Here is a 24,554-nt window from a genome sequence, read left to right as displayed (position 1 = left end):
TAGTAGCATGATCTTGGCTCACCGCAGCCTCTGCCTCCCAGGCTCAAGCGATGCTTTCACCTCAGCTTCCCTAGTAGCTGGGACTACAACAGGCCCGCACCACCACACCAGGCTAATTTTTGTATTTTCTTTTTGTTTGATTGAGACGGGATCTCACCGTGTTGCCCAGGCTGGTTTTGAATTCCTGGGCTCAAGTGACCTTCCTGCCTCGGCCTCTTAAGATGCTGGACTTAGCCATTGCACGCAGACTGTAGCTTTCAAAATATTATCTAAGTGTGCTAATACTGATGTTGAAAAACATCCTGAAAGTCAGTAACTTTGGAACAGAAATTAGATGTGATAAAAGATACTATGACATGACATGCTGTTTATGAAATAAAACTCAGAAGTATTCGAGTTAATGCTGATACAATTTAAAAGTACGAGTAAAGCAAAAATACAGCACAATAACTGAATGTGTATGTGTTCTGAGTGTACATTCCTCAAACTCTGCCCTTAGACTGGAATAATCTGTTCTGAATTATGTAAGTTCTTCAGGATCATGTCCCATAAATAAAATGCAGCCATGCTTTATGAATCTCTGTTACCCATATTAGGGGAAAACGGCTTAGGATTAAAAATACGTATTGTTACAGAACAGGGTCCCTATCCAGACCCCAAGAGAGGGTTCTTGGATTTCATGCAAGAAAGAATTCAGGGCAAGTCTGCATTGCAAGTGAAAGCGAGTTTATTAAGAAAGTAAAGGAATAAAAGATTGGCTACTTCATAGAGCAGCCCCAAGGGCTGCTGGTTGCCCACTTCATGGTTATTTCTTGATGATATGCTAAACAAGCGGTGGATTATTCATGCCTCTTCTTTTTAGACTATGTAAGGCAACTTTCTGACGTTGCCATGGCATTTGTAAACTGTCATGGTACTGCTCAGAGTGTGGCAGTGAGAACGATAGAGGTCACTCTTGTCACCATTCTGGGTTTGGTAGGTTTGGCCGGCTCCTTTACTGTAACCTGTTTTTATCAGCAAGGTCTTTATGATATGTATTTTGTGCCGACCTCCTATCTAACCTTGTGACTTAGAATGTCTTAACCGTCTGGGAATGCAGCCCAGTAGGTTTCAGCCTCATTTTACCCAGCTCCTATTTAAGATAGAGTTGCTCTGGTTCACACGCCTCTGACAGTATTTGTCTGACAAATTTTTCTGACACTGGGAAGAACATCTTTAGAGGCTTAAAAGAGCATACTTTTGAAGGTCTCCTTTTCCTTCTACTTCCTTGAAACTAGTCATTAAGTATTGAGTGAATTGTTTTATGCATGCCATAGTACTGCTTGTTGTGAAGAAGAAATCTACTTCTTGCCCTTCATAAGCTTAAAGTACACATAAAAAGTCATGACTGACAAAAGTGTAAGTTGGGAGAGCATGCAAGTGGCAACATTTGGCCCAAGAGTTGATATAGAGGGCTATAGAGAGAGGAATGGTACTTTCCCAGCTAAGAGAGGCTGACGCCTCTCTGGGCTTGGGATGGTGTGGAAGGGATTTGGGCTTGGGACAGGATTGAGGAGAGGCACAGGTGAAGGAGGGTGTGTGCCTGTATGTAGTGAAAGGAGCAAATGAGAAGGGGTGAACATAACACTGAAGTGCTCATCTCCTGGTGGGCTTGGCCAGCGTTGCACTTAACGTGGAGAAAGGAGGATGGATGGTCACTTCCTGGTTGTGGCTTTCCTCTGAACTTGTTCAGAAATCCCTTCATTTTTCTGACAAGTAATCTAAAGTAATATGGCACTTATTAACAATTGCTTATAGTTAAATAGTGCTCGGCTAGGTACAGTGGCTCACACCTGTGATCCCAGGACTTTGGGAGGCCAAGGCAGGATCACTTAAGCCCACGAATTAAGACCAGCCTAGGTAACAGAGTGAGACCCCACCTCCACAAATTTTTTCTTTAAGTCAGCTGGATGTGGTGGCATGAACCTGTAGTCCCAGCACCTGTAGTTCCATGCTGAGGTGGGAGGATGGCTAGAGCCTGGCAGATTGAAGCTGTACAGTAAGCCATGATCACACCAGTGCACTCCAGTGTGAGCAATGGAGTGAGATCATGGCTCAAAAAAAAAAAAAAAAAAAAATTGGTTCTTCGGTGTCAAGCACTGTTCTAACTACCTTAGTAACTTCTCTTTCTCCCTCTCTCTTGTTTTGAGTGGAGTCTTGCTCTGTTCCCCAGCTTGAGTGCAGTAGAGTGATCTCGACTCACTGCAGCCTACACCTGCCAGGTTCAAGCGTTCTCCCGCCTCAGCCTCCCGAGCAGCTAGGACTACAGGTGCACGCCACCATGCCCAGCTAATTTTTATATTTTTAGTAGAGATGTGATTTCACCATGTTGGCCAGGATGGTCTCGATCTCATGACCTCGTGATCTGCACGCCTCACCCTCCCAAAGTGCTGCGATTACAGGCATGCGCCACCATGTCCGGCCACTTTAATAACTTATTTATTCCTCATCGCAACCCTTTGGGGGTAGGTATTAGTACTATTATTTTTGCCATTTTACAGGTACAGAAACAGAGGCACAGGGAAGTTTAGGTGATTTGTCAAAGGTCTTTAGTAAGTTGCAGAGCTGAGTCACATCCAGTCAGGCTGGCTCTATGTCATATACCACAGTCTGGGTCGGGAAGCTGGAAATGGAGGACACTGGCTAGAAATTCATACCCTAAGGGGGCCATGCTCTCTGCAAACAAGGGGATTTGTTCCCACATAAGAGGAATAATCAGCGATATAATAAAAGTTTTGAAACCCTACATTTTTGTTTGTGACCTAGATGCTAAAAGGAGGGTGGCAGGGATGATGTTAGTTTGAGGAAGTGAGGGTGAGGGTCAGGCTCTGCCCCGACAGAGGAGGCCTGGATGAATCTAGGAGACCCGGCTGGAGCTCTGTAGCTGCCTCCCCAGCAGCTGGGCTGATTCTCCTCAGGGATTTACCCTCTCTAGCACTATGGTCACCATCAGAAGACTAAGTCTGGTTGGATCATTCTTTTCTTCAACAGAAGATTTATTAAACACTTATTTACATAGTAGTGGGTTTATAAGAATGAATGTGACTACGTCTCTAATTTAGATTTTGCCTGGAAAGCCTCCTATGACTTAAAAAGACTCTCCTTACCTTCATTCCACCCAACTCCCCACGTGCTTATGATGCAACTGTTTTAAGAGGGATAAAAATATTTAACTCACAGTTAAAAAGCTGAAAATAGCAATGTTTGGTTTATGGGGCTCCTCAGTGTGAATGAGTTTGTCAGGGGGCTTGGGCTCCTTGGGCAGTCAGTGTGTAAATGACTGCTGTCAGATCCTCTTTCAATAGATGGCGAGCATAGAGTTCTGAAGTGAGGGTACGATGCAAGGTAAGAAAGCTGGAGAGACAAGATAGGCTTGGCCCAGGTGACCTCAGCCTGGCTACCCTGTTGCCCAGACTTGAAACTCTGAGATTTGTGCCCAGAATCACATAAACCCTGTTTATTTTAACTTGAGCAGGAAAAAATAGAAGCTGGGTACTGAATACTTGATGATGAACCTAAAATAGAGGCCTTGGAGGGTTTATATACTTTTTTAAAACAATGCTAACTCTGTGTAAAGGAGCATTTTTCTGTTTTGCTTATTAGGTTATCACAGTTTAGATTATTGCCCCAAGGGAAGTTGGTGGCACAAGTGTGGGATACCCTTCTCCCATCTCTCCTGTTGAAGATTTAGTTGCATCAGATCAATCTGTGTTCCATTTATACCTTTATGGGACTGCTGTTCTCTTTTTTCTTTGGAGATAAGGTTTTGCTGTATTGCCTAGGTTCACTGCAGCCTCAGTTTACTGGACTCACTTGATCCTTTCACCTCAGCCTCTTGAGTAGCTGAGACTATAGGCACATGCCACTGAGCCCAACTAATTTTTAAAAATTTTTGTGGCGACAGGGTCTCACTATGTTGTCCAGACTGTTCCTTAACTCCTGGTCTCAAGCTATTCTCCCGCCTCAGCCTCCCAAGTGCTAGACGTGAGCCACTGTGCCCAGCCATACTTACTTATTTTCTAAACACCTACTGTATGGCATGTTCAAAACATTAGGAAAAGTAGAAAACATTGGAGTAATTTGCATTTATCTGGGAAGTGAAAAACACAGGTTTAAAATTATGGCAGAAGTAGCATAAAGTAAACATTTTTATGAAACTTTGCTGTTTGTGTTTCCATGTACATGAGCTGAATAGGGCAAGCATTTTATCTCCACTTTACTGATGAGGAAACTTGCTCAGAGTCAAACAACTAATCAGGAGCAAAACTGGCACCAAACACCTCTCTTCTGTTGTTCCCTGGTGCTTTTCCAGTTTGGACAATGTGTGTGTGTGTGTGTGTGTGTGTGTGTGTGTGTGGTGTGAATGAGGGAGGAAAGTATTTTTGAACCGAGCCTTGAAGGAAATCATGTCCAAGTTTAGAGGCCAACACACCTCTGCAAAAGCATTGTCAGACATCCTCTGACTGTTCCCGAGGCCCACCCTCTTACCCATTTTGCCTGCCTCCCTGGGAGCCTTACCCTGCTGGTGTGTAATAGGGTGAGTTGTCTGTTGTGCATATAACTGGGTATTTCACATACTCTTGGCCTTGTATTTGTTTTTGAAGCCTACCCTCAAGGCCACATCAAAGTGGCTGACTGTAAACAAGCAGGCCGGGCAAGTCGGAGTTGGGGTTCTTTATACAAGGAAGAGGCTTGCGGGTTAGGAAACAGTGGAGCGTAGCTGTGAACATGACACTGTTAAAGTGACAGGAACAGGGCACAGCTATTGTTCCTCGTCTGTGTTCCATGTGTGCACTTCTGTTAGATCATTAGGGCTCTTAGCTTAAGACCTGGTATGTAGGAAGTGCTCAGTATTGGTTCAATGCTGTATTTGCTGCTTTTTGAAAAGATATAGAATTTTTCCTCTCTTAATCTACCTTTCTTTAATGTGAAAATACTTTTCTTTGTTTTTTTTTTTTTGTTTGTTTGTTTTTGTTTTTTTTTTGTTTTTTTTTTTTTGAGATGGAGTCTTGCTCTATAGCCTAGGTTGGAGTACAGTGGCGTGATCTTGGTTCACTGCACCTCTGCCTCCCAGGTCCCTGTTCAAGCAGTTCTCCTACCTCAGCCTCCCGAGTAGCTGGGATTACAGGCATGAGCCACCATGCCCAGCTAATTTTTGTATTTTTTAGTAGAGACAGAGTTTCACCATGTTGTCCAGTCTGGTCTTGAACTCCTCACCTCGTGATCTGCCTGCTTCGGCCTCCCAAAGTGCTGGGATTACAGGCATGAGCCACTGCGCCCAGCTGTGAAAATACTTTTCAAATAAATATCAAGTCACTATCAGCATTTACACTTGGAATATTGTGAATGCAAAGATTAGTTAGGTCTTCCTTTAATCTAATTTGATTTTATTATTCTCGGGTTAGTAAAATTTGGTTACTATGGTTACATTTCAGTGATGTTCACTTCAAGGTTCTTCATATGAAAGATCAAGATAAAAACAACTAAACTTAATAATTGACCAATTAACATTTTAAAGGACTCTAAAGGTCACAGCCTAGGTGACTGGTTAATTTACTCAGTTTCAAACCACTCTTCTACTTCTTCTTGGTGTACTTCAGTACATTCAAGTCTTTCTGTCCAGGATTATAGCTCACTTTTTCCCTTCTGCTCCTCTTGTCATGTGTGGGTTTGGTGAGCCAGTGTCTTTAATGCAACTTTATTCAATACTGGAGTTGTACAAAGCTGGGGCCCAGTGGTGCCAGGAACACTAAGATGAGTAAGAGGCTTCCTCTCCTGAGTTGTCAGCTGGTGGGAATCCATGATGGGGCAATCTGGTAAAATTGGTGTGTAGAGAGGTGAGCCTTGAAGGATCAGAGTGGGGAGGAAGTTGATTAGGTGCCCGGTGCTGTTCTCAGCACTTCATGCATACAGCTTTTTTTCGTTTCATTCTTCTGAACCATTTAAGGTACATTCTGTTGTTTTCTGCATTTTATACAGAAGAAACTGACACAAAGAGAAGTTAAGTAACTTGTCCAAGAGCACTCAGCTCATAAATGATCCTGCCTGGATTCCAACTCAGGCGGTTTGGTTGCGGAGTCTGAACTGTGAATGGCTGAATGGGATTTGGACCAATGAAGATTAAGGGGAAGCCACGGTGATCAAATATTAACATGGAGGTAGACAAATTGGTTTAGGGCCATTTTGCTGAGGCTCTGGAATCCTATACCAGAAGGGGATAATTGTAATATATGACAGAACTAATATTTGTATAGGCTTTATGGGTCCACATTGCCACCACCTCTGCTGATTGATTTGGTGGAACGTTGTGTCTGTTGTTCAGTGTGCAGGGATAAGACTGGAAGGTTGTTGAGTAGAGGAATCCCATGGTTTGTTCCCTCTCCTATGTCTTTAAGCTGTCCTGAGGTTTTGGCCTGCATTCCCTGAACATGGTTAAGGCTTAGTCTCTGCTGCTTCTGTCCCTTGCCCATGCTCTTTCCCTGCCCTACGGTTATTCTCTGGAAATAGTTTCCTGGAGTCTCCCTGTTTCTCCCTTTTCACCTCACTGTCCACCTCTAATCTGCCCTCCATCATTCCACTGTCTCCCTGAGGAGACAGTGCCTGGCTCCCTGCTTATTTTGACTGGGACTTTTCAGGCTTATCACATCCGGTTTGTTCTTAACCAGGGGTGATTTTTGCCCCCTAGGGGCTACCTGGCAGTGCCTGGAGACATTGAGAGAGGCTGGCCTCTACAGGATAGACAGTGAAGTTGCTGCTAGACATCTTACAGGATGGCCATTTGCAGTTTTCCATTCTTTTTTTTTTTTTTTTTTTTTGTTTTTTTTTTTTTTTGAAAGGAAGTCTCGCTGTGTCACCCAGGTTGGAGTGCTGTAGTGCAATCTTGACTCGATACAACCTCCATTTCCTGATTCAAGTGATTCTCCCACCTCAGCCTCCAAGTAGCTGGGATTACAGGTGTGCACCACTACGCCCAGCTAAGTTTTGTATTTTTAGTAGAGAAGGGCGTTCACCATGTTGGCCAGACTGGTATCAAACTCCTGACCTTGTGATCCCACCTGCTTTGGCCTCTCAAAATGTTGGGATTACAGGCATGAACCACCATGCCAGGTCACAGTTCTCCATTCCTAAAACTGTCCTCTGACTGCCTGTACGGAATTCTCTCCTGACTTGTTTTTCAGTAAATTCTCAGTTCATTTTTTACCAATCTCTAGGGGGATCTTCTCCTCCAGCCTTTGTTCCAATCCATGCATCCCAAGATTCTTTCCCTGGCCTCTGGTCTCTGCCCACTCCTCACATTCCTCTTGCGTGTCTCATTAGTCCTAGGGATTTAACTTTCATCTCTGGGTGAATGACCCCACATCTGTATTCACAGCTCTAGCTCGCTTGAGCTCCAGTAAAATTCATGTCTTCTCCACCTCAGTGATGCACAGGCACTTCCAACTCAGTGGTTGCTAAATAGAGCAGCCAAAAGTCTTCTTCCATCCTCCCTGCCCCCCTCCCACATTGCTGTCCATCAGTATGGACACACACACACTAGTGTGCGCACACTCTCTCTCTCTCATCACAGTCAGCTAACGACAAGACCAGCAGCAGCAACATTCATGATCCTTTATGTGCCAGGTAGTGTGCTAAACTCTTTATAAGCATTTTTTATTTAATCTTCAAAAAATCTCTACAGGGTAGCTACTATAATTATGCCCATTTATGGTTGAGGAAATTAAGGATTAAACAGATGAAATAACCAGTTCACTTTTACATAGCTAGTATTGCATGGGACCAGGACTTACACATATAGGTCCTTTTTTTCTCATTTAAAAAAAAAAAAAAACAGATTTTATTTTTTAGAGCAGATTCAAGTTCACAGAAAAACTGGAAGTATAGAGTGTTCTCGTATACCTCCTGCCCTCCTCCAGCCTCCCCCACTATGAACACAAAATGGTACATATGTTACAATCAATGAACCTGCATTGACACATCACTGTCAATTCCGTAGTTGACATTAGAGTTCCCTTTGGGTGTTATAAATCCTATGGATTTTGACAAATGTATAATGACATGTGTCTACCATTATAGTATCATAAGAATGGATTCAGTGCCCTAAAAATCATCTGTGCTTCACAGGTTCATCCCCCACACCCCATGGCAATCACTTGGTTTTTTTTGTTTTTTTAACTGGCTCTATTTTGTCTTTTTGACATTTTAGAAATAAATGCTAAGCTCAGATGTTCAGTTATCATTGAATAGCTATAAGGAATCAGTGGAGTTCCCATATCCGTGAATCATGTTTAATTCTTAAGAACTGGGTTAGTAGATTTTAGTTTCTGTCACCATGTTTTCTGTCCTTTCTGGGAACCCGCTTGGCTATTTGCACTGTGTGTGGGGGACGTGTACTTAAGATAAAGAGTACAAATATGTTGTTGTTCCCACTTCCTGTCCTGATAGCTTTGGAAGAATTCTGGTTTTTTCCTTCGCAGCCTGGCTTTGTAATTCTGTGTAGACCAACAATTAGTTTGATCTAATATCCCTGCCATTAGCTGTCAGACCACCTTTGAAGAGAACGGGGCATGAGGCCATCTGTATTCCAGCTTCTTTCTGGTATTCAGGACAACCTAAAGCTTGCGATGAAGGACTTTGAAGGCTCTTTTTAGAGATTCCACCAGGACTGATTGGTTAAGTAGCTTCATCATATTGTTCCCTGGTTCACTGGAGTGATTCATCTTTAAAGGAACCCAGGAACTGTCTTTCATTATATCCATGTCTTAGAAAAACCTCATACCATACTGTTGCAAGTACAGTTGATAATATCTCTAATCCAGACATCTGAAATCTGCTATCTCTCTCTCTCTCTTCCTCCCCCAGAAGCCCCATGTGCCACTCCCCTGATCTGCAGCTTCGGGAGGCCAGTGGACCTGGAGAAGGATGACTACCAGAAGGTGGTGTGCAACAATGAGCACTGCCCCTGCAGCACCTGGATGCATCTGCAGTGCTTCTACGAGTGGGAGAGCAGCATCCTCGTTCAGTTCAACTGCATCGGCCGTGCACGCAGCTGGAACGAGAAGCAGTGCCGCCAGAACATGTGGACAAAGAAGGGCTACGACCTGGCCTTCCGCTTCTGCTCCTGTCGCTGTGGCCAGGGCCACTTGAAGAAGGACACAGACTGGTACCAGGTGAAGCGGATGCAGGATGAGAAAAAGAAGAAGTCTGGCTCTGAGAAGAACACCGGGCGGCCTCCTGGTGAGGCAGTGGAGGAGGCAAAAAAGTGCAGGCCCCCAAATAAGCCCCAGAAAGGGCCGAGCCACGACCTCCCCCGCCGGCATTCCATGGACCGGCAGAACTCCCAGGAGAAGGCAGTGGGTGCCTCGGCCTATGGTGCCCGCTCCCCCGGTGGCTCCCCAGGCCAGTCACCACCCACAGGCTACTCCATCCTCTCTCCTGCCCACTTCAGTGGCCCCCGCTCCTCCAGATACCTCGGGGAGTTCTTAAAGAACGCCATCCATCTGGAGCCTCACAAGAAGGCCATGGCTGGGGGCCATGTGTTCAGAAATGCCCACTTTGATTACAGCCCCTCGGGGTTGTCAGTTCACAGGGGGGGACACTTTGACACCCCTGTGCAGTTCCTGCGGCGGCTGGACCTCTCCGAGCTCCTCACTCACATCCCCAGGCATAAGCTGAACACTTTCCACGTGCGCATGGAAGACGATGCCCAAGTGGGCCAGGGGGAGGACCTGCGGAAGTTCATTCTGGCCGCGCTCAGTGCCAGCCACAGAAATGTGGTAAACTGTGCCCTGTGCCACCGGGCACTCCCGGTGTTTGAACAGTTCCCACTGGTGGACGGAACTCTGTTCCTAAGCCCGTCGAGACACGACGAGATCGAATATGATGTTCCTTGTCACCTTCAAGGTATAGGTGTTACTTCACCTTGCCTGCTTTCCGTTTGTTAAAACCAAACAGCAAACAAGATGGATTGCTTTATTTGGCTTAGTTTTCACCAATGTTGTTTTTTTGTTCTAGTCAGGTGCAAGGTAACATTTGAATATTTCACCTTTGCCCAGTGGCGTGGTGATTTTTACTCTGATGTTCCTATACCAAGTACCATTGTCCTAGTGAATAATTTTGTGTGCTTGTTCTGCTGTAATTTGAAGAGAGGATTGCTGGTGTATCATTTTGCATAATGGGGAAAGAAATTAGAGGAGTTGTTGCATATTTGTCACTTGACTGTAAACCTGTTTAATGGGCCCAGCTAGCCGTGTATTCTCTTTGATCCTTATAAACATAACAATGAGGAAAAGCAGGGGTCAGAAAGGCCGGGGTATTTTTAGATTAGTTGAGTTAATTTTGAAGTTTATGAAAGATGAGACTGTCTTGATAGCAGCAAAAGGAGAACAGGATTATTGAAAGCTCAGGCGTTAGCCGGTGGTGGTGGTGGAAGGCAGGACGGTGGGATGTAAGGACTTGGTACATTTCAGCCATAAATTGAATGACAGGAGGTTGCTTAGTATAGGTGAGAAATCTGTCAGCTCATGTACGACTACTGAACTTGCATAAAGATGACACATCACATATAACATGTTTATACTTTAAATGTGTGCTAAAAGGCTTGTAAAAATGATATATCCCCACCTGCCTCCTTCCCACCAGCCCTGCTGTGTCAGTACCCAAACATTTCAAACCTTAGCCGATGTTTCATGTTTTTAACATCATTATTGTAAATACTGCTGTCTTCATTCTCCAGTTTTACATATTGTCTGTTTTTGACTGGCTTTGAAGATGGATGACTGTGCATCCCCCTTCTTCCTCAGGATGAGATATCACAATTCTTGGTTAAATCCTTAATGTTTACTATCATGAATACATACTAATATTGAACCAAGAAGTGTAGGGTTTTTTCTTGTTAAATAGAACAGTATATCCTAGAACACCTTTTGTTTTTATTAGGGTTAATTGATTATTGTTTTCATTTGCATAGGTTTTTTTTTTTTTTTAAACTTTGGCTAGTTGTTTTGACTCTCCAGCAGCTTTACAAACGAGCTTTTAAAAAGATGGCAGTGGCTTACGCCTGTAATCCCAACACTTTGGGAGGCTAAGACAGGCAGATCACCTGAGGTCGGGAGTTTGAGACCAGCCTGGACAACATGTTGAAACCTCGTCTGTAATAAAAACAAAAAAAATTCTCCAGGCTGGTGGCAGGCACCTGCAATCCTGGCTACTTGGGAGGCTGAGGCAGGAGAATCACTGTAAACCCGGGAGGCAGAAGTTGTAGTGGGCCGAGATCATGCCATTTCACTCCAGCCTGGGCAACAGAGTGAGACTTTGTCTCAAACACACACACACGCACACACACACACTCACACTCATACTCTCTCTCTTCCACATACCTGTCAGATTTTTTTGGAAAAAGTATTTTTCCCCTGAAAATGTCTCTTATAGAGACTCTTGACCTCCTGCTTCTACCTGTCCTGGGGCACTCAGGACTTCATATACCACATAGCTGTCCTAGGAGTGCCTTCATTTCTGTCGTATTTTTAAAAATCTTTTTTCCTAGATCTCATATTTTATTTTTTCTTAGTTTATTCTCTCAGTTTTTAGGAAACATCCTCTAGAAGCTTTTTGAGAAAGGGAGCATGAGAATAGATGATTTGAGACTTTGAACGTCTGAGAATACCTTGATTTTATCTTCACACTCCATTGCTGTTTAACTGGGTCTAGTCTTCTAAGTTATACATATTTCCCCTTGGCATTTCAAAGGCATTTCTTTACTGTCTCCCATCTTACAATGCCTCTATTTTGAGAAGTCTGATACTACTATTATTCCTGTCTTTGCCTCCACCTCCACCCCTCCATGAAGCTTTTAAGATTTTCTTCATATATCCCTAATGTTCTGAAATTTCACCATGATGTGATCTTTTACAAAGTTTTCTTTATTTCTTATGCTTTCTGTACTCTTTTTGGCACTTTGGCTCTATAAACTTACCATCTTCCATTTGGAGACGGAGTCTTGCTCTTTCACCAGGCTGGAGTGCAGTGGCGCAATCTCAGCTCACTGCAACCTCTGCCTCCCAAGTTCAAGCAATTCTCCTGCCTCAGACTCCTGACTAGCTGGGATTACAGGCATGCACCACCATGCCCAGCTAATTTTTGTATTTTTAGTAGAGATGGGGTTTCACCATGTTGGCCAGGATGATCTCAATTTCTTGGCCTCCTGATCTGCCTGCCTAGGCCTCCCAGAGTGCTGGGATTACAGGCGTGAGCCACTGCGCCTGGCCAGAAATTTGCTTTTGTGTTATTTCTTTGATAATTTCTTCCACCCTATTTTCACTTTTTTAAAAGTCTGTCAAACTCTTATTAATCTAATTACTCTAATTAATATTAGACCTCTTAGATTATTTTTTTGTTGGAGTAGAGAACTTCTTTATTTTATATATAATAAAGGATATCTAATAAATATATACATGGATCTTTTCTTTTTTTCTTTTTTTTTTTTTTTTTTTTTTTTTTTTTTTTTTTTATCTGTGGCAGACTGTGGCCCATTGTTGGCAGTCAGTGATTTTTATTTTTTTATTTTATTTATTTATTTTTTAAAATTCTTTTTTTAAATTGCATTTTAGGTACATGTGAAGAACATGCAAGATTGTTGCATAGGTACACACATGGCAGTGTGGTTTGCTCAGCCTTTCTTCCCCTCACCTGTATCTGTGATTTCTCCCCATACTATCTCTTCCCACCTCCGCACCCCCCATCCCTCCTCCATTTCCCCCCAACGGACCCCAGTGTGTAGTGCTCCCCTCCCTGTGTCCATGTGTTCTCATTGTTCAACACCCGCCTATGAGTGAGAACATGTGGTGTTTGATTTTCTGCTCTTGTGTCAGTTTGCTAGGATCTTTTCATCTTTATATTTTTATTCTGCTTTATGGAAAATTTCCTTGACTTTTTATTCTGGTGTTTTTACAGAGTTTAAAATTTTCTGTTCTTACATTTTTAATTTATAAGAGCTCTTCTTAATAGCATTATTTTCTTGTTTCATGTATGTAATTTCTTGCGCTACCTTTCTAAGCAAGGAAAGGGAGCTGAAATTTCAGAGAGTAGTCTCATTCATTTTGAGAATTGTACCTAACTCTCTATAAGCATTTGTTATAAAGGAGAGCATCCCAAAACTTAGTGATTTAAAAGGATAATTTAATGACTTTTCACAATGCTATGAGTAGATCGATTAGGACAGTTAGGTTGGCTTAGGGGACCTCAGCCAGAATGGCTTGTCTGTGTTCTTTCACCTTCTAATAGGCTAGCTTGGGCTTTTTCACATGGTGCTCTCAGGATAGCATTTAAGAGATGTGAGTGGAAGCTGCAGGGTCTCTATCTAGAGGCTTAAGCTTGGAACTGAGTAACATCACTCATCACATTTTGTTCATTAGCATAAGTCTGAAGACTAGCCCAGATTCAGTTGATGCTGAAATACTCTGCTTTTTGATGGAAAGTGTTGTATAGAATTTATGATGGTTTGAAATTTATTGCTGCCTATGATCTCCCTTTCCACCCTCCCCAGTGCTTGTCCAGTTTCAGAGCGTAATCATTTACTGTTCCTCAGTCTGCTTTCTGACCTCACATAATTTGATTCAGGGTTGAAATAACCTCATTGTTTCATGGAAGATGAAGGGTTTTTGGTATTTTTTTTTTTTCTGGTTAGGGGTAATTTTAGAGGGAAGTGGATGGAAACACCTTTATTTCTCCATTGTAAAACCTGAAACATTTTTTATGAAGATAATATGGGTACATCATATATGAGAATAGTAGTGTTCTTTTTCTATCCATGATGGACAAATTCTTTTTCTGTAATCAGTTGATCAAACTTACGGATTTTACACATGCTGAGTACTATCAGTTCTTGCTTGTCATCAATTTGTAATCTTAGGATAAGATGCTTTTATAAAATGCAACTAACCAGGCTTAAGGTTGTAGTATCACACCTGGATATGACGTATGTTAAGTATCATGTAATTTCCAGAGAAAGGGACCACTTTGGCTTGGTTCATAAAAAGAGGCAGCAAGGAGGCTGATATCAGAAGGTGGGCTGGATCTTGGTAAGCAGAGGGTCTACCCAGGTCAGGTGTTTGTCGAGGAGGAGGTAGTGCGTAAAAGCAAAGGAAGGATGGTTAAAAAGAAAAAGAATGGCAGGTTGTGATCAGGAGATAGGGAGAGGACTGTTTGTTTGGAGACAAGGGTGTTCTAGAGGGGGAAAGGAGTAGGATAGGGAGAGAACAGATAGCAGAAGTACTTTCAAGCCATAATAAAGAGCTCTGCTACATGTTCTTCATGACGGTGAATGGAAAGATTTTCGACCTTTTTTTAAAAGCAGGCAATCACATGGAGGAAAGGGGTTTGAAAGGGGTAGGATCTGGAGACAGAGTTGAGACTTTACAGTCTGTAGCCTAGACGCAAGGAGAAAAGAATGCTAAGGTGGAGACAGAATAGAAGGGAAGGGATATTGTCAAGAGGTTATTTCAAAGAAAAATTACAGCTCATGAATTTAGAAACAAAATTCACTGTATTTCTAGACCAGATAAATGGTACAAGAGTAGAGAAAGGAGACGGGTAGATAAAGGTGGGGAAAGGAAGGGCCTGACTTTAGGGGACAGAAGATGAGGTTTGTGTGTGTTGGGTTTGAAGGGATGTTGAGACTTGTGTGGAGATGTCTAGCAAACACAGTTAAAAATAAGCATTTGGGTTGAACACTGAGGAGTTTGTAACAGTGGTGGTTAAAATCCTAAGGGTGGAAGAGCTCTTGGATATGAAGAAAAGAGAAAGAAATGAAAGTAGGATATGATAAACATATGAGTAAATCTTGAGGGTACCTTTCAGGGAGCAGATGAAGAAAGGGGTGAAAATTAGGCCTTGAGTACTTGAGTGTGTGTGTATACACATCAAAACATAGACATATAAATAGATAATGCACGCATTAGATGTGCACCACAAAGATACTGAGAAGTTGAATGTTTGATATAAAACTTGAAGATCAGGGTGTTTAATTGTTACGGAGAAGTCATCGTTGCCACAAGTGAGGCCTTGACCACATATCAACATTTTTATTGCCACATCTTTGAGTAATCCGTGCCATCTTATTTGTAATAAGAAAGTGTAAATCATGTCTTTAATCACCAATTACTGATGGTGCATTCTTCTATTTTTCTTTTCTTTTTTTTTCTTTCCCTTTATTTATGTTTATTTTTGAGTATCTCGCTCTGTTACCTGGCTGGAAAGCAGCGGAGTGATCATAGCTCACCACAGCCTTGGACTGCTGAGATCAAGGAGTCCTTCTGCCCCAGCTTTTCCAGTAGCTAGGAATACAGGCTCAAGCCACCACTTGGCTTATTTTTTTCAAACGTTTTAAAGATATGGGATCTCACTGTATTGCCCAGGCTGGTCTTGAACTCCTGGCCTCAAACAATCATTTCAGCCTCTCAAAGTGCTGGGATTATAGGCATGAACCACTGTGCTTAGCCTGGCCATGTGTTTTTTAAAGTATTTTCAATGTAATAGAAGGGCCACACTGCAGGCCATGGGATTGCACAGCATGCAGGCTGACCTGCTGCTGCAGTACTTGCTATATTCAGTGGCCCTCTCTGGAGTATTACTCCCTCACCCTGCCCTTACCCCTCACTGCCCTCTCCAGACTCTGTCTCTGGACTCTGTTCTCTTGCCCTCTGAAAATAGTTTTGTTTAGCTTTAATAATTTATTAAGATTGATCTAATTAGGAAGTTCTTATAGGGCTTCTTTACCACTTTGAATCACATGTGATTGTTCTCCCAGGAATCGATTTTTTGTTTAAATTCACAAAGGGTTTAGAAATTCAAAATTCTCTGTGCTCAGGACAATGTGTAGTAGAACTGAAACAAATCTAGACTCAGTCCAGACCAGGTGTTCCAGTGAGTTTGCCTGTAGGTTATGGATCAGAGAGACATGAATCAGTCCGGACTTGCTACTTAAACTTGGGCAAGCTGCTCTGCTCTCTAAACCTCACTTCCTACTATCAAAAGTGGGAGCCACAGTAACGCCTATTTTATAATGTTGTTGTTAGGGTTAAATGAAGTGATTCACATGGAGCTGGTAGCATAGTGCCATACCTTTGCTTAACCCTTTGTAAAAGTTACTCTGTCTTCATCATTGTGGTCATTGTTAGCAGCACATGACTTTTGTGTCTATGGCTGCTGGTACCCTTCTCAGCTGTGGCCTCTGTACCCATGAATGTTTGGGAATTGCACTGAGTACGTAGGATGGAGAGTGCAACTCAAGTTTTTTCCAGTGGCTCCTGGATCTTTGAACGGACTCCCTGACATGCCCTGAGGCCCCAGTAGATGTGGCATGTGAGACCCTTTTACTTTCAGTGCCCTAGAGCAGAGATGGGCAGGCAGTATTTCAAGAAGCTCTTGTCATCCTTCCCCTTTTTGCTCTAAAGGCCCACAAGGTTATGCTGTCTTTGGCTGTTAACATGCCCCATCCATTTGCCCTTATAAAATGCTTTCCACATCCCAGACAATGTGCTAGTCAGCTAGTCTACAAGGATGAATAAGACATGGTTCTTGCCCTCAAGGAGGAAGAGGGTCATATAAGCAAATGCAAATGAAGGGCTCCCCTAAGTACTATAGATAGAACATAAGCCCTTCCATCGGGTAGGGAGCAGGTTGGCTCTTATCACTGAGTGCTGAAGACCCATAGTCTGACTGATGGCAGTGAGCAGCACATTCTGAATAGAAGGCAACTTAGGATTATGTGTTCTCCTGATGGTGGTTTTTAATATGGGGGGGGGGGCACCCTGGGTCCCACACACAGCAGAAATGTTGTATATGTTGCCTGGGCAGATTCTGGACATTTTGACTCTTTAATTATTTGAACTGTGATGCTTCCATATGTACTAGACATCTTTCCTTTATAAACATTAAGATGTTATGAAATAATGGAGGGGAATCGTGTTGTAACTTTTAAGGGCCCAGTGAATAAGAAGACATTGAACTTCTTTTAAAAAGTTACTTATGGCCAAGGCGGGTGGATCACCTGAAGTCGGGAGTTCAAGACCAGCCTGACCAACATGGTGAAACCCCATCTTAAAAAAAATAAAAAATAAAAAAATTTTTAAAAATTTAAAAAAAGGTACTTATAAGTGAAATACAATTCCGTTTCCCAAATTAGATGTGGTGATGGCTGAACATTTTGAGAACAAGGACAGTTAACATGGTAATTTTGGTTGTGGTGTAATTCTGGCCTATCCATCCCCAAGACAGATTTTTGACTTTTTATGTTAGGACTTGTCAGGGGGTGAGAGAGCTTGTGACAATACCAACATTGTTGGTTAAGTCTCCATATACTAAACATAAACTTTTGATCAAGAAGTCCTGCATGAATACAGTGCAGGCTGGTTTTCATTATATGTGACTTTGTTATTTGAATTTGGATGGGCCTATAATGTAAACCCAGCAGCACTTTTTGGAAAAGTGAATTGAAGCCAAGTTTGTAATATTCTTGAACTTAAAATACATGTTTTATTGACAATAGTAATTCATCATTATCCTGAAAGGACAGCTTGTATACTAAATATTGGTTTTTCTTTTTATATTTATCCAAATCATAAAATGTTTGCTTATAATTGGTAGATGAAACACTTTTTATCCCCTTGGAGATGAAACATGATTTCCATGATGGCCACTCTGAGCCTTGTGTCTTCTGTGCACAGGGAGACTCATGCACCTGTATGCGGTGTGCGTGGACTGCCTGGAGGGGGTTCACAAGATCATCTGCATCAAGTGTAAGTCGCGGTGGGATGGCAGCTGGCACCAGCTGGGCACTATGTACACCTACGACATCCTGGCTGCCTCTCCATGTTGTCAGGTAGGTATTGAATACACTGAGAGAGCAATGGGTGATATTAGGCCTCTGTCCCCAAGTGAATGTAGGGAAGATGCTTCCAATAATAAAGAAGAAATTCAGTCCAGCAATGACGGCTGAGTTACCACTTGTAATGTAGTCATTCAGTGGAATATTATGCAGTCATTAAAAGGGATAGTATAGAATAATACATAATTATGTGGGAAGCAATTCTAGTATATTAGGTCAAAAGAACAGGTTATAAAATGGCACAATAATAGGCTTGCATTTGTAAGTAAGTAAGCATGAAAAGTGAACTACTAACCTGTTACCAGATGGTCTCAGTGGTAGGAGGCTGAATGGTTCCTTTAGTTTTCTTTTTGCTTGAGTATATTTTCTTTTTTTCTTTTTTTGAGAGAGAGTCTCGCTCTGTCGCCAGGCTGGAGTGCAGTGGTGCAATCCTGGCTCACTGCAACCTCTGCCTCCCCGGTTCAAGCAATTCTCTTGCCTCAGCCTCCCGAGTGGCTGGGACTACAGGTGCATACTACCACGCCCAGCTAATTTTTGTATTATTAGTAGAGACGGGGTTTCACCATGCTGGCCAGGCTGGTCTCGATCCTCTACCTGATGATCCACCCACCTCAGCCTCCCAAAGTGCTGGGATTACAGGTGTGAGCCACTGTGCCCAGCTACTTGAATATATTTTCTAAGATTCTGTATGATTAGCTTATACTGAATTTCTAATAAGAAAAAAGTTACTTAAAAGGAAGAAAGTCACTTTCTTAAATAGACAGGATTTTCTTGTTGTTTTCTTTCTGTGGGATAGTACAATTACTCAGGAATTGCCTGCCTTGTAAAGTGTTAGAGGTTGTTGTAATCCTTAAAACACTACTTAAAAGGTGGCATTGTTTCATACTATGAGAACATCTGAAATTTAGCTGTCATCATAAAAAGAGGAAGTATTCACATATGAAAACACAAATAACCTGTAGAATCACAGGAGACAAAATCCTTGGAAATATCTTTTTTTACTTCCAAGTGTTGGGAAGAGAACATCTTGTTATATGATTCCTTAATACTCTCATGGGCAGGAGAGAAATTTTTCTTTTCCCTTAAAGTGTTCCAGCCTGTTTTTTTTAATACAAATAGCTGATACATACTTTATTAGTTACTGTATAATTGTATGTCTTTAGCATTATGGCTTGATTTTTGTAAAGATAATATTTTTACTATTAGTAGATATTCACTGTAGCATTTTATGATAGTTATTGTGCCTTAATGCCAGCTCTTGAGAGAAACCAGAGGAAGTGGCTTCCCTCTGCATACACACCACGGAGGATTATCTTTTAGATTAAATAAGGAAGTGAAAGAATGTTTGAGCCTGTTAACTCAGAAGATTAGCACTGCAAAGGACCTGGGATCTAGACCAGCCTCCTCATTTCCTCATACAATGGAGGCCTAAAACCTTGGGGTGTTTTATCCAGCTCTACATACATAGTGTCACAGCCATGCCTGCACCCTGTGATTCCTGTTGTGGTGGTCTTTCTAATACACCACTGAAAGGCAATGAGATTTTTTCCATGTCTTTTGGAAGAAAAACCAGAACAGCATCCTGCCATACCCAGCCTCTTGGCATTCACCATGCACTATAATTTTTCCTTAAAATAATTGGAGCCCAGACCTTACTTACCTGGCCCCCTACTGAAATGGAAAACATGTTTGATTACATGTTTAAATTTAAAGGTTTGATTACATTTTTAAATTTAAAAAAATTATTGACAATATTCACTGTGAGGATACAAGTTGTAGACACTACTAATGAATCAAGAGCAGTCTTCAATAAGATGGAGCCAAAAATAAGCAATAATTGATTCTTAGAAAAGCATAACAGGGTGAAGATGGGTTTGCTCAGAATCACACTTCTAATGTTGTTCATATCTCTCTTGATTTTGTTAAAAGAGTGTTTATCTCAGGTTACAGAAAAGTAGTTCCTGCCGTGGCTGAGGGTGAGCAGGCTGCTTTGGTTCACTCCCTGCTTTGCTGCTTTATAACCGTGGTCTCGAGCATGGTGCTTAATCACATGTGCCTCAGTTGCATTATCTAAAAGTCAGCTAATACTATCTACCTCCTAGGAATATTTTGAGAACAAATTGAGATTATACTTTCTAAGTACATTTTAGAAATGAGTCTAAATTCAGTCTGTTTTATTTATAATTTCTGGTTATTCACTTAAGTCCTGGAGCCGTTACTGAAAGGTTCCAGGACTGTGCTGTTAAGGAGAGGCCAGGGATGAGGAAGATGCCGAGCTGGGAGCTCCAGCAGCCTCAGACCAGCACCGCGCTCCCTGGATTGCTAATTTTACTTAACGTCTTTGGAGAAAATTTCTTTTTACATCAAAATACAGTTGTTATATAGAGTAGAATGGAAAATGTGTATGAATTTTGAAAATAAACCCAGAATCTTCAAAGAAGTTTCGTGGAGGTTTGGGTGAGGGAAGTCAGCTTCCGGCGGAGAAGGGTTTCTTATTGTTAGGGAACTTCACTGGAGAGTGTTTAGGCAGTACCAGTTTAGAATTTTCTTCTCATAAGTAAGTGAAACAGCTCGTAGTGCTGCATCTCAGGAGAGAAGTTGGGAGTCTTTCAGGCATACCCCATTTCTCTGTTTTGGTAATAAAAGGGATGATTTATGAAGCTCTTGCTCAGTTTCCCAGCATTTTGGTTTGGATGACTTTGACAAGTGTTGGGAAGCGAAGGGGTGTTATGGTTGATGGTGTCTGTTTCCCCCAGGCCCGCCTGAACTGTAAGCACTGTGGGAAGCCAGTGATCGACGTGAGGATCGGGATGCAGTACTTCTCCGAGTATAGCAACGTCCAGCAGTGTCCACACTGTGGGAACCTGGACTACCATTTCGTGAAGCCATTTTCCTCCTTCAAAGTTCTTGAAGCTTATTGATGAAAGCTTTGCTTTAGTAATAGCTATTTTATTGATATTATTACTTTATTACATATCTTTTATAGGGAAGCATTCTGTGACATTAATTTCTTTTCTAATTTAAAGGAGAGTTACTTTGTTGTATGTGTGCCACTAAGGGGCTGCCCTTGCCCTGTGTTGATTCCCGAGTGTTAGTCTGTGGTTTTGACAAGAGCCCAGATGGGTAATCCTGTGCATTTCGGTTGTGGTTCACTCTTACCAAGATTCTTCGATGCAGCTTTAAGATGATGGGGAGAATGGGGTGAACTTAGGAAAGGAATTATGTGGCTATAAACTAAAAGCTTGATAGGAGTTGGAAGGAAATGCTTACTACAATGTTAACTTTCTAAAAACCTACTTTGAGATCTTCCTTGGGTCTTTGGAAGAATATGTGACAAGTGAATGTAAGTCTGTGCCTGGAGAGCCATTAGTCTATCTCAGCCTAGTGTTCTGCAGCACACGTGGGCAGGCAGTTTACTCACACTGACAGATGACCTGAAAGTGGCACCAGTGCTGTTTCTATCGCTATTGTAATTTGCCAATCCATTTTTCATGCTGAAAATAATATCTAAATTGTAAGGCATATGAAAGATATTAGTGTTGCAGGTATTGGTAAAATGACCTATAACAGAATACATGAAATAGATTTGGAAATAATGCAAGACAGCAGAAGTCAATCATTTGAATTGTGTCTTTGAAGTTGGTAAAATAGCTCTTAGGGAGAATCCATGAATAACATGATTTGGGCAATGATGATTTATTACAGGTTGCCCTGTTGAAGTGTCATTTGGTGTCAGATTCTTTTCACAGGTAAATCTCTCAGACACAGAATCTAACTGGTGAGCTTCAGAACCAATAATTGCACACTTACTGTCCTCAAAATTGCTTATGGCCAATTTTAACAAACCATTTAAGTTTCCAAAAGCAAAGATTTGACCTTAAAAGGGAAGGGGAAAAAATGTGAAAGGATGATGAAGAAAATAATCATTTTACTATTTCTTTTAAAAGTGTGTTTTATTTGGGAAAATCAATGATTGTAATGTACAGCAGTATGTTTGAAAAATAAACCATTCTAAAAAGCCCATGATACCTTACTCTTGATGAAAAAAGATGATTATATATATATATATACACACACACACACACATACACACATATATGGAACTTTATTAGTCAAAGCATTGGGCATTCCAAAATACAGTCTTTGGTTCAGTAGATTTTGATGCATTGAATAGACTGACATCCCATACCCTTAGAGAATTGGAATATGATTTCTCAAAAGTGAATTTGATAATTTCATGTATGATATGCATAGAGAATGCTAAAAGAATGCTGAAAATAATTTTATGAATAGCCAAATTTGGGGTTGATGTGAACATTTTATATTACTCATTTACCTTTTTTTTCATTGTGTGATTTTTCTTTTCAGAAGCCTTTAGGCAATATTGCAAGTGAGCTTCAGTTCTATATGAAGTATTTGATGTTTTGTTTGAAACAACACAGCATTAACCAATGTATTGATTAATACTTTTCATCTTTCAGTTTGGATGATTGGGTTTGCTACATGAAGGTTGGTATTTGATCATCTGAAAAATATTTCAGCAGGAAGAAATGCGTAAAATGCCTATAAGAAGTAGAAGGTCATTGAACTGACAGTGTTTGATGCAACTGAAAGAGGACTGTAGTACATAGCTACCTGCAAACTTGTCTTTAATGCACAAAGCTGTAGTTGTGAATTAACTATTTCCTTAATGATTCTCTCATGTACCCAGATACAAAAAGTGTTAAGTTTCTATTGTCCTTGTAATACCATTTGGATTTTATTTCTGAATTTAAAATAAATAGTAAAATATTTACAGTGCTGATCTTTAACCCACCTAAAATTTTGTAGTGAGACCTGCTTTATATTGTTGTTCTGAAGCTTACAGTTGACCTATACAAGCTCCTGAATTTAGAACTGCTGTCAGTGTAGTAGATGCTGTGTTCCATGTTGTCTTTTTAGATGGCTTTCTACCCCCTGAAAAATAAATATGTTGAGGTTTTATGGTCATTGGGTAAAATTTACTCTTGGATATTATTTCGTTGATAAAGTTAGGATTCTGTGGATATAGTCAGTTACATAAAGAGAAAAGCATAAAGAGCATGAAGCATATCTGAGAATATCTTTTGCCTTTAAGACGATTCATTCTTGTCTAGAGGGAAAATTTGGCTGATGTGGGAATAAAATATAATTGAGTATTCAACACCATGAAGGTAAATCTTATTTTGCACATCTGCTGACCTAAATACCCCAGACTTTTCCTGAATACTTTGATTGGAATTGGAATATATATAAAAAAATATTATTTTTGTTGTGGTTTGGATACTAAAAGGATATTAGTTACCCAAGAGATCCAATTTCTGTTTTTCTGATGAATAAAACATGAAGCAGTCTTAAGAGTGACTAATAATTTCAAAATGGTTTTTCATCTACTCTTAGTATTTTTTAATTATTTATTTTTAAGAGTTTTATACCTTGAACAAGTACAATGATATGCTTTAGTTTAGTGAGAGGACAATTTCTGATTGATAGTTTTCTCTTCAGGCTATCTCACCTCTTCACTCTCTTGTCACATTTGAAGCAGTCAGTATAATGGGTTTATACTTGTTAACAGATGGTGCCGTGAAGTTGAGGAGTTGAGTAAATAATCCCGTTCTAATTGCAGAGGAGCTTTCCTCAGATGCCCTGTAACTTCTAGTTTTTGTGCAAGAAGTTCATTTTCTGAGTAAAAGTTATTTTCATATACGTTGGTGGAAAATTAACTCATCAAAAATAATCTTATTAGGTATTTGAACCCTAAAACTAACAGATAAGACTGATAATGTACCTTATTAGAGCACCAAAACTAATTTGCTAAAGTCTTCTGTTTAGTCCTGCAAGACTAATGCCTAACACGCAGTCTGTTCTCCTGTGTCTAGGTCGAGAACTCCAGTTTGCTTTTCTGTTTAGTGTCCTGGTAGCAGCTGTTGAGTAACTTTCACTGGAGGTTGGGAAGGAAGGGAGGAGAAAGTGTTCTTGTTTAGTGTTTATTTCCTATGATAGGATGCTGCCCAACCCAGTTCATCTCCATGTCCTGTTGACTGAATATTCCAGGTAATTGAAAGTAAATATAATGGATGGGCTCCATTAAAACCAGCTCAAAAATAAATTCCTGTCAGTAAAGATTTCTTGTCAAGATGTCTTGGATTGCACTTTTGTTGAGGAAAGACAGTGTAAATAGTTAAAGAATGTTGATAAAGTTGAAACATTTGGTTGTGGAATTGTATGTGGTTTTAGAGGGTTTATGTTTGTGAAATGTATGTATTAAAAATAATAAAATTCCAGAAACTAACATTTTACTCTGTTGTTAGTTTGTCACTTTATTTTTGGTTGGGATTTTTGAGCAGTGGGATTGTCTGGTCAGAAAAAAATGAAGAGAAAGCTTTCTCAGGTTTTGATCACTATTCAGGTAACCATTTCAAAGTCGCTGGCAGCTGATAAAAACTACTAACTTTTTGTGCTGCTTGAAAGTCATGTATCACATGTAAACTCGCTTTGCAACAAAAGCTTTCTGTAGGACAAAGTTGATTCTATACGGATAGTCCGAAATTATTGTTCTGGTTTAAGGGAATTCTGTTGGATAGATAGTATACGTTGAAGAAAAGTAAAACCAGAG

At 41.0% G+C, this 24,554-nt stretch overlaps 1 protein-coding gene across 1 annotated transcript in view; it reads left to right on the top strand.

The window, feature by feature from the left end:
• The window catches only part of HECA (hdc homolog, cell cycle regulator), a 46,195-nt gene extending 21,958 nt beyond the window's left edge, over nucleotides 1-24,237 (top strand). Inside the window, exons 2-4 of the mRNA XM_039467817.2 lie at nucleotides 8,899-9,939; nucleotides 17,760-17,914; nucleotides 20,677-24,237. Of these exons, the coding sequence (XP_039323751.1) occupies nucleotides 8,899-9,939; nucleotides 17,760-17,914; nucleotides 20,677-20,841 (1,361 nt within the window). The 3' untranslated portion in view covers nucleotides 20,842-24,237. The remainder of the gene's footprint in view (nucleotides 1-8,898; nucleotides 9,940-17,759; nucleotides 17,915-20,676) is intronic.
• The last annotated feature ends 317 nt before the right edge of the window (nucleotides 24,238-24,554 follow it).

Source organism: Saimiri boliviensis, chromosome 4 (genome assembly GCF_048565385.1).
Source record: "Saimiri boliviensis isolate mSaiBol1 chromosome 4, mSaiBol1.pri, whole genome shotgun sequence".
Classification (NCBI taxonomy): domain Eukaryota; kingdom Metazoa; phylum Chordata; class Mammalia; order Primates; family Cebidae; genus Saimiri; species Saimiri boliviensis.
This window is presented reverse-complemented; position numbering and strand designations above follow the sequence as displayed.